The sequence below is a fragment of the Manduca sexta genome, chromosome 28 (assembly GCF_014839805.1).
Source record: "Manduca sexta isolate Smith_Timp_Sample1 chromosome 28, JHU_Msex_v1.0, whole genome shotgun sequence".
In the NCBI taxonomy this organism is placed as follows: domain Eukaryota; kingdom Metazoa; phylum Arthropoda; class Insecta; order Lepidoptera; family Sphingidae; genus Manduca; species Manduca sexta.
In genome coordinates, this window is record NC_051142.1 from 15,903,296 (window position 1) to 15,916,594 (window position 13,299).

General features: G+C 40.9%; 1 protein-coding gene across 5 annotated transcripts in view; it reads right to left on the reverse strand.

Annotated features, from left to right (window-relative positions):
* Positions 1-1,392: 1,392 nt before the first annotated feature.
* The window catches only part of LOC115456246 (transcription factor BCFI), a 40,053-nt gene continuing 28,146 nt past the window's right edge, over positions 1,393-13,299 (reverse strand). For 3 of the 5 annotated variants that reach the window (XM_030185234.2, XM_030185233.2, XM_030185230.2), the window contains exons 3-9: positions 12,801-12,919; positions 12,247-12,494; positions 11,414-11,480; positions 4,605-4,819; positions 3,999-4,163; positions 3,808-3,910; positions 1,393-3,266 (exon numbers count right to left, since the gene is read on the reverse strand). In XM_030185234.2, coding sequence (XP_030041094.1) covers positions 2,977-3,266; positions 3,808-3,910; positions 3,999-4,163; positions 4,605-4,819; positions 11,414-11,480; positions 12,247-12,494; positions 12,801-12,919 — 1,207 coding nt within the window. In that variant the 3' untranslated portion in view covers positions 1,393-2,976. Of the gene's footprint in view, positions 3,267-3,807; positions 3,911-3,998; positions 4,164-4,340; positions 4,478-4,604; positions 4,820-11,413; positions 11,481-12,246; positions 12,495-12,800; positions 12,920-13,299 lie in introns of all 5 variants that reach the window. The other 2 variants (XM_030185231.2, XM_030185232.2) reach the window with 2 other exon arrangements.

Consider the following 13,299-nt stretch of genomic DNA (forward strand, 5'->3'; position numbering starts at 1 on the left):
ATTTTACTCCTACGACTTGAAAAACTTCTTGTAAACTGTTATTTTCAAAAAGATAAAGATATGATTTTAGTAATGTAAAGTTACCCCTGTATGGCATTGCAATTGCACGAGTAAGGACTGTATTTTGTACCACTGTTCGCATTGTTTTATGATTTGTGGCTTTGATAACGCGATGAGACTGTAAATAATCAGTAATTGTTATTCATTTAAGTTATTTACGACGTGGGGCGGCCGCCATATATCTAATATGAGGTTGGATAGCTGCTAATACATACTACCTTTTCCACTGGTCTTATCTGTAGGAGCGCCATAACTGCAAGGCATATCTATATATTATACTAATATTATGTATAGGAAAAGTTTATTTGTTTGTTTGTAGGGGCTTTTTTTCCTGTGTTTTATTGTTTATTGTATAGACTGTTGTGTTTATGTATGTGTTGCCGGCAAATAGTACGGTCTCGCTAGTTGTTGTGTAATCTCTGGAACCACTGAACCGATTTTGAAAATTCTTTCACTAATAAAAGTAGTGGCTGTAGGCTACTTTTTATCAAGGTAAAACTTCTGCACGTGGGCGGAGACATGGGCAAAAGTTATCAAAATATACATGACCGACACCATTGTTCAAATAACTATCTTCGTTCTTTGTATGAGGTTCGTATAATAAGACATGGTTGCAAAGACGTTAAACAGTATACTTAGTTACAGACCGGATATTATATTATCAATTGGGAATAAGTCGTTGTATTATTTGAAATGTCCGAGTGAAAATATTTCACAGCGTCGTGAGATATTAATACAAAATGACATAACTACAGAAAATATACTAATGTGCGCAATAAAACTGCAAATCACGATATGGATAAAATATGAAGTATTTTATATTAGTTGTGCTACTTCACAGAAGTTTGAATGACCATTGCATGAGCGCAAAGGTTTTGTAGGACAATCATGCCAATGTCCACTCGATATAATATTAGAAGTCTTTGCATGATTGTCACTTGTGTTCGTAGTCATTATAAGCGGATTCTATTGTATTTGAATTTTGTCTAGTCACGGAGGTTGTTTATCGGTGACGTTTATTTTTATCTGCATAATATCCATGAAGTATGTGGAGTTGCCAGTATTCCGTTGAATCTCACGTAATCTGTATTTCGTTGGCTGCAACGCACAAATTCTTCTGTTATTATAGTTCAAAGGAAGTTAGGTCAATCTCTGTGTAATGGCCCTCTGTTACTAATTGATTTCGTTCTTATGAGGGTATTATTGAGTTAAATCTTAATAGTGTTATTTGTGGTGGTAAAGGAAATAGGGATTGCCAGTTGTTAAATAGTCTGGTTCAGCAACTGCTCACAGTCAATACGCAATTCGCTTATACCAAATAAAACAGTGCAATACATAATGAAATTTATTTTATGTGTAGTTTTGATTTCTTACATAATATTTACACAATATATTGGTGTGCGCGCGCACGCTGTCCACGCACAGGCGTGCGCATGCGCACGTTCTATACGTACTCATACTCTACAACAGTGATATATTTCAATACAACATACAACACTCGACAGCAAGGCACGAGTTCCATACGACACAAACCGATGTTGTTTCATGGATCAGTTAAAAATGGTTTTAAATCGTTTTTTATAAATTATTCGCCTGGTCTACTTATACTTATTCGAGAATAAATGGTTCATTACAAATTATTATTACAAATGAGATAGTTGGAGATATATTGACTACGTCGTATTAATGAAAGAACACAGTGGGAAATTTGATTTAAAAAAATCTAAGATACTGGACTTATCGGGGTGGCAACTTGCCTTCACATATGGTGACGTTTAATTATCAATAATATGAAGATGATAGATAAACCGATAATATTCTATTTTTATAACTTAAGCGTTTCAAAGAAACATCGAAGACATGAAATTGCATAGAAGCGACATCTGGTTTTGAACAATACAAGCAGAACCTTCATTTATTTTTCTTTCTTTAAGCGACATCTAGTATCATCTACAATACAACCAGTATTTCATTAACATTTAAACGTAATGAGAACTTCGATTTTATCAGCGTGTGCGCAGCGAACCCGCTCCTCCTCAAACATAAGCTACGAGGGACCTGACGCGCCACGGCGGGGCGGTGTCTGCATTATCCCGCGAGAGACCGTGGACGCGACCCTCTCCACCCATATATACATAACAATAACAACGAGGGCCCGACGACCTACAGCGGCCCTGAAATGTTTAATAAGTAGCCGCTGTTTGCGCCGGCCGCTTCCTACGCTAACTAAAACTATAGTGATAAATTCGTGGAATGTTTCTTCAAGTCATGGAGTTTAAATAAGATCTCTATCGCGCGATCGCGCTTACAATATCTCTTTATTACGAAAACTTTATCAAAAATATTATAACGTCAGATAAAATATCAGTTCTAGAAAACAGCCTCTATATAATAATTATTATAGATATTAGTTATTCTCGTCGCACCTAAAGCTATTATTATCTAGATAGGAATGACGCAGGTATAGTTCAGGCACAGTCTCATAGATTACTCGTCGTTTGGTAACACTACACGCACGTGACACGTTCACATCGTCCTAACTTAACCTAGCACCCACTTATTGGCTTATTATTATTTTTGTCACATTGGTTTCAAATTCGTTGAGCTCTCTGCAATACTTACTCGTATTTAGCAATTATTAAATATATCTACCGCGTAGCAAAGAAACTACTCGGGACGGGACGAGTCCCGCCTGCTTTTTGGTCAACTAGCAACGACTCTTTGGTCGGACTCGCTCGCCTGCGCTCTCCACTCGTACAATATATTAATCTAGACTTACACGACTGAGATTCTACGTTACCGTCCCGCGATCGTATCGAGATTCACGATTTGTTCCGACGCGACAACGCGCCGCCTCTAAATACACAACATAAATATTATTATGACGTCGGTTGGTGAGGTCTGTAGGCGCGCGGCTCAGCTGCCCATGGACACCACGGTGGGGCGGTCGAGCCGCTCGGCGTCGGCGGGGGTGCGCCGGTAGTCCGCCTCGTCGTACAGCGAGTGCCCGTGCGCGTGTGCGTGCGCTAGCGCGTGCGCCGTGTGCGTGTGTGCGTGCGCCGCGTGCGTCGCGTGCGCTGGCGGCGGCTCCTCTAGCTTCATGGCGTGCTGCATGAAGTAGCCCATGCTAAGCGAGGAGCGCGCGCCACCGGTCCCTCCACCAGCGCCGCCGCCGCCTCCACCGCCCCCGCTCACGCCACTATCCACTGTAATTATAAGGAAAGAACATTAGCACCGCACTCATTGTAACTTTTTAAATTGTGTCCTTTGTAAAGGCAATGAAAATATGTTTTTACGATCAAAAAGTTCTTTAAAAGTTAAAATTCAAGATGCAACAAGATTTTTAAAATTCTGTATTATTAATTTCGTGAATGCATATACATATTCCAAATAATTAAGGTATATAATTAATATGTATAGGTTACATTCATTTTACAAGATGGCGCTAGTTGTAGATTAAACGAAACTATATTATGTATAAAGAGCCCGTAAAGAATTAGGGAAAATATAAGGTCAAGTAGGTAAGGTGAAAATATAAGGTAAGGTGAAATTTTTTTAAATGTTAAGGGTAGTAATGATTATAAAAGATAACTCGTCACATAGGGCATCCAACGTTGATTGGAAAAGAACCTTGATCAATTAGCTTTAGTGAGACGTTTGCGAGGCTAGTGGGTTGCACCAACGATGTCTTAGGGATATTGTACTACTCATATAAAGCATGCATATCCAGCAAGGGCTTTAACTTACTTAGGTTTTCTAGTTTGACTCCGCCGACCGCGACCGTACGCTGCACCGCAGTCTTGATACCCCTCTCGGTTTTTATACTGTTCTTGGGTTTTCTCTTTCTCGTCTGAAACGCAACAGGAGTTGTATGTTAAGTTACTTCAATGAATTTGACTTTTTTATTTTAAAGATATTTAGGAGGCGCATGGGCTTACCTGGATGGAGTCCTTCTTCATGGCAAGCGGACGGTTGATGTTGTGCAGCTTGTAGTAGAGTCCGCACGCGTTGCACACGGTCTCGCCGTGCGCGTTGCGCCGCCACAGCGACGTGGTGGTGGTGTGGCAGTTGGTGCACGACATGCCGGGCCGCTTCGTCCCCATCTGCACACATTGCACGTCCGTCACTCTCCGCCGCGCCGGGCCGCCAGTACCCATGCATTGCACGTGACAGTTAGCGAGCGGTATGAGTGTTAGCGAGCGGGTGTTAAAGCAAGGTGCTGATGCGAGGGAGATGGACTGGGGAGCCAGGAGCGGGAGAGGGAGCGGGGACTCACGTACCCCTTTCTTCGTTTTGTAGTCGGAGGGGGTGGAGGCTGGGAGCGGGGCCGGCGCGGGCAGCGCGTGCGACGACGCGATGCCGTTATACAGGAAGCCTTTGTAGAAATCCGCGCCCGGCGAAGCCCCGTCCGCGGCCACTGCAACCAACACAATGTCACTGAGCGCGTCGCGGCCGCTGACGCTCGGCGGGCGCGGATCTCTCGCGGGCGAGCGGAGAGTGCGGGGGCGGGCGGGTTAGTCGAGCGGAACGCATGAGTTGCGTACGTCGTGTGGTGGCGCGGCGAGCGCGTGCGCGGCGTGCCGCTGACGTACCAGCCGCCGCGGCTGCTTCAGCGGCCGGTTCATGCCGTTCATCTTGTTGTAGAGACCGCACGCGTTGCACAGGTAGTGCCCGGTGCCGTCGCGCCGCCACAGCGGCGTGTGGATCGCGCCGCAGTTCACGCACTCGCGCCCCTCAGTGAAAAACTCCGCCATCTCGACTGCGCGCAACACACGTTAGTCACTCGCGCGCCCGCGCGCCGCCGGCGTCAGCGCCGCAACGCGCTGAGCCAGCGGCGCGCGGGGACGGGCGCGTCGCTGGCTCAGCACAATCGTTACATAATGGAAACATGTCGCCTCGCGCTCTCGAGGCGTGGAAACATCGCGACCTTGACAGTGAGTCACGGCGCGGACGAGGCCTCGCCAGACGCTGACTCGACTTGTTTTCATTAACAAAGCCAAATAAACGTCGGCCAGTAGCCGCGCGTGCCTGCACTCACCAGTGTATATAGAGGAAGCAAACTCGTGAGCTCTGCTCTCGTGAGCTCTCTCAACTTCATATTTTACTAGCTTTACATATATGATTTGTAATTATTTCTCTCGACATAACAACAATCAGCATTTTATTTTCATTACACGTATATACACATTTCGTCGAATATAAAAGCACTTGCACTGCGATAGGTGAACATTTTGAGAATGGATAAATATAAATTAATAATCACATAAGCAAGAAAAAGTATTTTGCTTTTAATTTTCTGTTTGTTGCAGTTGCTACTACCTTTCAGTATACCTACTATATTAGTATTATATTAAAAACATTATCCGGAAATACCTACACGTGTTTGTGACAAAGAGAGTTTTACTAATGTTTAGGACATGCATAGTACAAGAGTCGGCTGCATGTGTCACGTGGCGTCCATTAAGTGCAACAATTCGCAAACAAAGGCTCGCCTATGACTCAAACTTCATGACGTGGCCTTTATAGAACAAATTCTGAATCCATCATAATTACTTTCCAATCCTCAAAAATTCATTCAATAACAGAACAGCATCCCAAAATCATTAAATAAAACAAACGAACGGTAGGCATTTGTTAGTATATGAACTGGATCTGCGCGGGCGCAGGAGGCGGGGGTCCGCTGCGCAAGCACTTGCAACGGATTCTGCGTGACGTCACAGGTGGCACGGTGGCACGCCATTCATGCGAGTGACCCGCGCCGCTGACCCGACGACCCGCTCCGTTTCTCGGAACATGCTGTTTTGCCAGCTCAGCTGAACGCGAATGTTCCGCGACCGTTCTCAAGACATATAGACGTATAGTAATACAGTTACTAATAGCCTCCGTTCGTTTGAGTTTATTAAAGGATTTAGTTGTCAAAATATTTAGGTACTGACTATTGAAACTAATTAGAACTAAGCTGATTGCGATACCGATTCGAGTAATCGAAAATGTAAATTATAAAAACATACCGCTTGAATTTGATTTTGGATCCGATATGTGGACAGGCTATCGCTACATGGGGTTGAAATGGATTGGTCAAATCAAAAGCATACTAGTAATATCTCTGTCTACATATTTAAAGCTTTAGTCGTGATATTAGCTTACAAATCTCATAACGCACAGCAATATTTGGTAATCAATCATTGACTAATCACTCCACTACGCTACTACTACCCTAAGCTCGTTTAGACGATTCTGTGCGAAAAGAAACAAGACTGCATACTATTCGTTATAGGAAACCTTCTGTATCTCATTTCAGAAGCTGTGCCGCGAACAGTTTATTCATCAAGTAATAAGGCCACATAATCGATGAAGCCCTAATGCCTACCATTATAGGCTCCACTATGCTTACCATCGGACTACTGGTCAAGATAGTTATACATACTCTAGACTCCAAAAAGCATGCAAAGAATGTCAGACCTATTTTAATTTAAGCAGATATTCTACGTTGTTTCGAACATCATATAAATGAGCTCTATTATCAATCAACAAAATACAATGTTGAGTGATTCGACGAAAATTCGCCGTATTACACTGTTTATTCAAATGTGCGCATGAAAGAGTGTATTGGCGTAGTGTACAGAACGCACACCGCGGCGAGTGACGACCCATCAAGTCCACATCGCAGCGATTAGCGGTGTAGGATTACACGCGACGGGCAAGCGGTTCTCTGCGCAGGCGCACAGAACACTTCACAGATCCAACTGAAACATCGCGTTTCCGATTACGCATAATTACCGCGCTGAAGTGAACGTGCATGTCATTAGGCGTGTTTGGGCTGTAACGGGACCCGCGGCCATGTGCGCGTGATGTCACGCGACAAGCATGCGCCCCGGCCGGGCCCGCGCCGCGCCGGACGGACACACCGATGGACGGACGACGGTGTTTGCGCGCGCGGCACGTGCCTTATCCGATACCATTTACGGAATGCCATTTTAATGCGCTTAAAAGGGAACGACTTCATTTTAAAAGGAGACGTTTTGTTTTTTGTCGGGACCTACGCAAACAACCGCTCGGCTGTAAACTTTTATGACGGCACTAGCGATCATCGCCTCGCCCGCCGCCCGCGCCGCGCGCCGCCCCCGCCACTTGCACCACATTCTATTAACTCATAATATGAAGTGTTATGATTGCTTTTTGCCCGAGCTCACTCTAGGCATGTGCTATTAATATCTGCTGCGTATTATGTTTGTATTGTCTGTTGCGAACTGAACAAGATTGACTCACACTCCTATTTTGTGTGACTATGCAATAAATGTAATATAAAATACTACACAATAATTTATTGAATTTCATTGTTTCTATGTGTCTCAGTATGCAGGATATTAGAAGAGACAATAACCGCAATTTTCCATAAATTATCCCAATCGCTTTTTTCGATCTATTTCAAAAATGGATCAATCAGAACAAAGAATTTTTGACATGCTTACAAATGAGTTATTCTGATTGGTTCATTCTCGGAATGGGATAAAAGATTGAGATTGGGATCGTTTATTGAAAACGGCTGAAGTCGGTAGATTCAAACGTCTATCTCAATTGATTATAATCTTTGCTATTCATAAACAGTTGTGTTACACAAATCTATCACAAAGAACCGCATCTCCACTGCGCTCGTCATCTTGAGACGTCAAACGTCACACCTGTGACAAATTCACGAATTTGCTATTTGTAAGTACCAAATGGGTAAGTATTTTATATATGGGACGAAATGTTTCGTCCTGTATTTGCACTTACTCCATTATACTAAATAAGCCCTTCAAACATCTTTGAACACAGGTTTTGACCACAGAAATAAAGCAATTATATTTACAGAAATATTGCAAACCGCAATTATTCTAATAACAATTCCCCGAGCTTTGTGCGTGTTCAATGTTCATGGGTCATCTTGAGTTGTTCTCTATAATTTAACTACCCTGCTTTAAAACCGTGATATCTATAAACTCTTTATCTAAATACTAGAGTATAACAGACATTGCTTTTATTGATAACCATGTAAACAAACATTGTGGATCTTGACCATTCGTAAAAATTTCTACATAATGCTTTTGTATAGTGAAACCAGATAATTAAACTCTAAGGGTCTTACTAGAACGTTATATAAGTCTACGAGGAAGAGTTAATGTCATTGTACAACGAATTTTAAACTTTGTATATAATGAATATAAAGCTCTGTTTAAGTGTGTTTTTCTACATTAATACCTATTATTATACGAGAAAAAGTTTGTGAGTATATGGTTAGTACGAGCTAATCTTCGAAACTGGAACCGATTTTTTTAATTCTTTCACTGATAGGAAGCTAAATGACTCCTGAGTGCTATAGACTTTTTACCCTATGAAAATATTTATTCCAGTAAAAATATACGCACGCGGAACCGCTGAACCAAGCTAGTATATGATAAAAACATATGAATTACGATTTAAATTGTTTTAAAAACATAATTAAGTGGCTGGCTGAATTAAGAGCGAATGTTATATTGTTTGTGTGTAATAATATTTATAATTTGCGTCACTACGATGTGTCACTTTTGAGGTTATTTGAATCGCCAATTAAAAATTATTGGAACACTAATTAAGTACCTTAGTTTAAAATTTAAAAATAATGTTTTTTAATTGTTTCGCGTTTACGGTTCAGTGGGATTGATTTTCTATTCTGGCGTATAATATAAATGTGATTTTAAATATTATGTCACGTATCTTTTAGGGTGTTAAAGTTGTATTTAATGTTTCAGGTTTGGCCTTATATTATTGACGTAGATAGGTACGTGTTATGAGTGTGCGTATTGCCTACTATACTGAAGTGTTGCTAAGGAGGGAAGTGGATAATTAATATATGCAACTCCTCCCTATGTTTCTATTTGATTAATTTCGTTGCGGGATAATGACAAATTAGTTTTCCCTGAGACTCGCCGAGCTTCACTGCTCGGTGTCATAAAATGCGTGCCACTGCTGATCCTGGCTTACAGGAGTTGTAGTGGTGGGTGTGAGGGCGGGAAAGTCTCTTTATTGAAGTGTGAAGGTATTTCGTGTTAAAGTAACACGATGGTTATTTTTTTCCGACGATAAACGATTTTCCTTAAATTCAATTCATAAGCTAATAATATCCAAAAACGTGTGTTGCGTACTAACATTCCATATTTACAACAAATATTTAAACGTCCATCAATATTTAATTACTTAAATAAAAAAATATTTATTAAAAAAATATAAGTTCTTATATTCGTTTTATTTTAATATATTTTGAATGACAAATAGTTAATAAAATGTGGATAAAAATCGGTACTATGTTTATTTACATTTAAGTAATGTGAAAAATTTGTAACCTTGTATTTTACGACTACAGCTACAGCGAGGTCTCAAGTTTGATACCCATGTCCAGCAAAATAATTAGAATTTATGCTCAGTCCCATTCCAGTGTTTGGTATTGGTCAAATAGGCACCATATTACACAAAATCTTACTGCCGAAGTGTGGGTGTGTCTCTGCCTACCGCGTGATAAATGCGTGATGTAAAAATATACTAAATTTAAGAAAACGGACTTTGTAATTGATAAGGCTAGAAAATCATTAAAAAAAAGCAAGTGACGCACACAAAGTAATCTCATGTATTACTACAAACAAACTTTATATTTTGTTATTTTACCGCTCATTAAATTGTTCAGTTTGTATCCCCAGAGGAGTAAGCAGAGATATAACTACCGCATAATACTCGCTAAGTTTAACGCCCCACGATGATATGATGAACTGAGTATAAATAACTAATTAAATCACGTGCGTATCAAATAAAAAAAAATATTCTTGATTGCTCTATACGGGTATTGAATCCGCTTCTCTACAGCAGCATCTAAGCACGTAGCCACTACACCATAAGGCAACCTAATAATATACTTAATAATAATAATATCAGCCGTTTATTATATATTGTCCCACTGCTGGGCTTACTCTAATATCGAGAAGGATTACGAAACATTCGATACCTAAACATAACAAATTTGTGGGTGGCAACAGCGCCATCTGTCGTGTGAGGTCTGCCCGATATTTACCTACATTCATTTGTTATTCGCTTTCGCATATTACATTTTAAAACCTACATTTATTTGTTATTCGCATATTATACATATTATACATCCCTCTCAGTAGTAGAGGAGGCCCGTGCTCAGCAGTGGGCAAGTATATAATACAGGGCTGATATTATTATTATTTATTATTATATTATACATACAAGCGATTAATGAACCGGTTCCAAACAACTGAGCGGTACGACTACTACCTAACACCGAGAAATCATATTAATTTATTTTATGGGCCACAAAACTGAAACGACACTTATACGAAGATAGACGAAGGTTTGAGTATGAAAAAAAAAACGCGGGACTGGGGTCGTAAATAACGCCGGAACTGTAGCGTTATCGACTGTCTACACTGTAATAAAAAATAATTCGGGTGAGCGCGATGCGCGGGCTATCGCCTGACCCCGACAAAAACACGCAAACATAGCCGCTGTTGCTATCTGCTATCGAATCGCTGTTATCACCCCATGGGTTACATGTACGTTTGTGTTGTGCTTATGGTTGAAGTCCTTTTTAATGCTATGTGGACTTGTTTTACTAAACAATATGTTTCATGGAGTCTATGGTTGTGTACATCATATGGATCTCTGATTGCTTGTCTCTAAATACCACTATTATGCTCAAGCTTTTTTATTAGGGAAGTACCTCCTATGCTGTTAAGCAATATTCAAATGTATTTACAATAAGTAAAATATTAAATAATCCTTTGGTCAGGACAGACTAAACTAAATGAAGAGAGTACCTAAGCCATTGGCTTGGCAAGCATCATGAGTACCCAAAATACTAGCAATGCTAAAACTTGAAGAAATAACGTATTTCTGAAACCTGGCATTGGACTGCACTCATCTAGGTATAGATATCTGTATTTAAAAAAAAATAGAAAAATCTTTTGGATATGAAAGATATGACAAAAAAAATTATAGGCCTAGTTTTATCCAAGGCTGTCTCGTTTTTGGTAAGTTTTCAATTTACATTTAAAACGAAATTTGGTTGATTTAGTCTCTGAATATATGACCCAGAAAATATACCAGTTTTAAATAAAAATGGCCACGTCAGCCATAACTAACCTCAAACCGACTTAAATAAATTTATCAGGTATTGAAACAGGTATTTAAATAAATTTATCAGGTATTGTACTCTTTTAGACTTGAAAATATGACCAATTCAAACTGGTCTTTCCGTGTACTTATTAGCCAACTGGAGTTTGTACTCTGACTCATGAACCTATAGTGTATTATTACTTACTTGCGGCAAGGTTGGCAGCGGCGGACGTTAGCTGCGACCGTCGGTTCCCTTCCAGGCCCCAGACGTCCTGAAAATAATACGCTGTTAGTGTGGCTGCGTCTATATAGATGTATTTTTTTGATTGAATGACGAGAAGAGCTTGCCGTTCGCCTGATGGTAAGCGATACGACGGCCTATAAACAGTAGAAACATCCAATACTGAATTACAAAGTATTGTTTGGTATTCCACTGCGCTCGCCATTCTGAGACATGAGATGTTAAGTCTCATTATGTCCAGTAGTTACACTGGCTACAATGTCCTTCAAACCGGACAACAGTGACTACACACTGCTGCTTGGCGGCAGAAATAGACATTGCGGTGTACCTACTCAGGCGGACTCTCACATATGAGAGACCTACCACCAGTTACTATGTTAACTGGGGATTGGAATTCCTTTCCAATTCTACACAACACCATTCAGTGACCCCTTATATGCGTACAATCCAAAGGTAGATAATGCATCGTCGTAATGTAATCATGAGGAAAATACGACGAAGAATAATTTGTCCCTGACCAGGAAGTGTAGACGTTTTTTCCACCACGATTAGTCATAAACAAATACTGCCAAAACTGGAGCATAAAAATATTTTTTAAAATGAAATTTAAGTATTAAATTCGCGATGTCTTCTTTACGGACAGTATTATCGTGTTTTAGCTTGATATGCTGTATATTGATGACCTTCCTTACATCAAATGTTTACGGTTGCATTGATAACATTTAAAAGCAAGGAAGATTTAGATAATCCCATTAAACTTGCACAAAACCCAACTTCAGTACTGTTTAAGTGCTCACCTGATGCGTATAAGCGTTGGCTGCGAGTGCTGATGCACCGTAGACGGTAGAGGGTCGTGAGGTGGCCGCCGCGAACGCACCACCGAACCGCGCGCTGAACGCGGGTAGAGCACCTGCAGGCGCCGGCGCAGGCGAGCCCCCGCACCCTCCCTCCGCGCACCCCGCGCCCCCAGCACCGCCAGCCTCCGTATACTCATCTGATAGCACCACGCCGCCACTAGCAGCGCCACCGTAGCTTGGCGACCCGCCTGCAACAATGAATAATGTTCACCCATCCACTATGATCCCACCGTCTTCTAACCGTTGCCGTATTGTAGATGGTAAGGAAGTAAATATACAGTCAACCTCATGCTGAGTGACCACTACTCATTTAGCTAAGATGCCAGTGGAATTATGGGTTGCGATGTCGATTTTAGACAAGGAATGAGAATAAAGTTGGGAAAGGGATTTTACTGGAACTCCAGCAAATACATTGATCATACGAAACTAGTGGCACTATCTCTCTCATATTGCAGCTAATCTATCTACTGCGAAGGTCATTAGCCCTCATTTACCTGGTGTGGAGGTCCAGATCTGTGGCTGTGTGAGCTCGGCGCCATTGCCGAAGTACGGAGAGGAACCTGTGTACGAACACCGGGTGTAAACACCGCCGCCTGCGCCGCCGCCGCCGGTCCTGGTCAAAAATTAAATAGGGTTATAGATCCAAACTCAATATTATTCTTTATAGTAATACTTACAGTAATGATAGCGAGTAATTTAGAATATTAAAATTGCTGTATCTACAATGCGTACAGAATACACACATAACTTTAAATAAGTCAGAGGTGCGTGCCCATGGGTTTGAACCTACATTCGTTTCCGCAGTCGGTTTCACTCTCAAGTAACATATCCTATCGCCTTTATGTTTGTGTATTTACATTATTATTTTTCATTGGTTAATAAATTAAATTAAATCAGCCAACATCCTTATTTCAACATTGCATATATCAGTCTTTTATATTTAAAAAAATGATGTAATAATATCCGTTTTAAAACAAAATAAATGAGAATAAT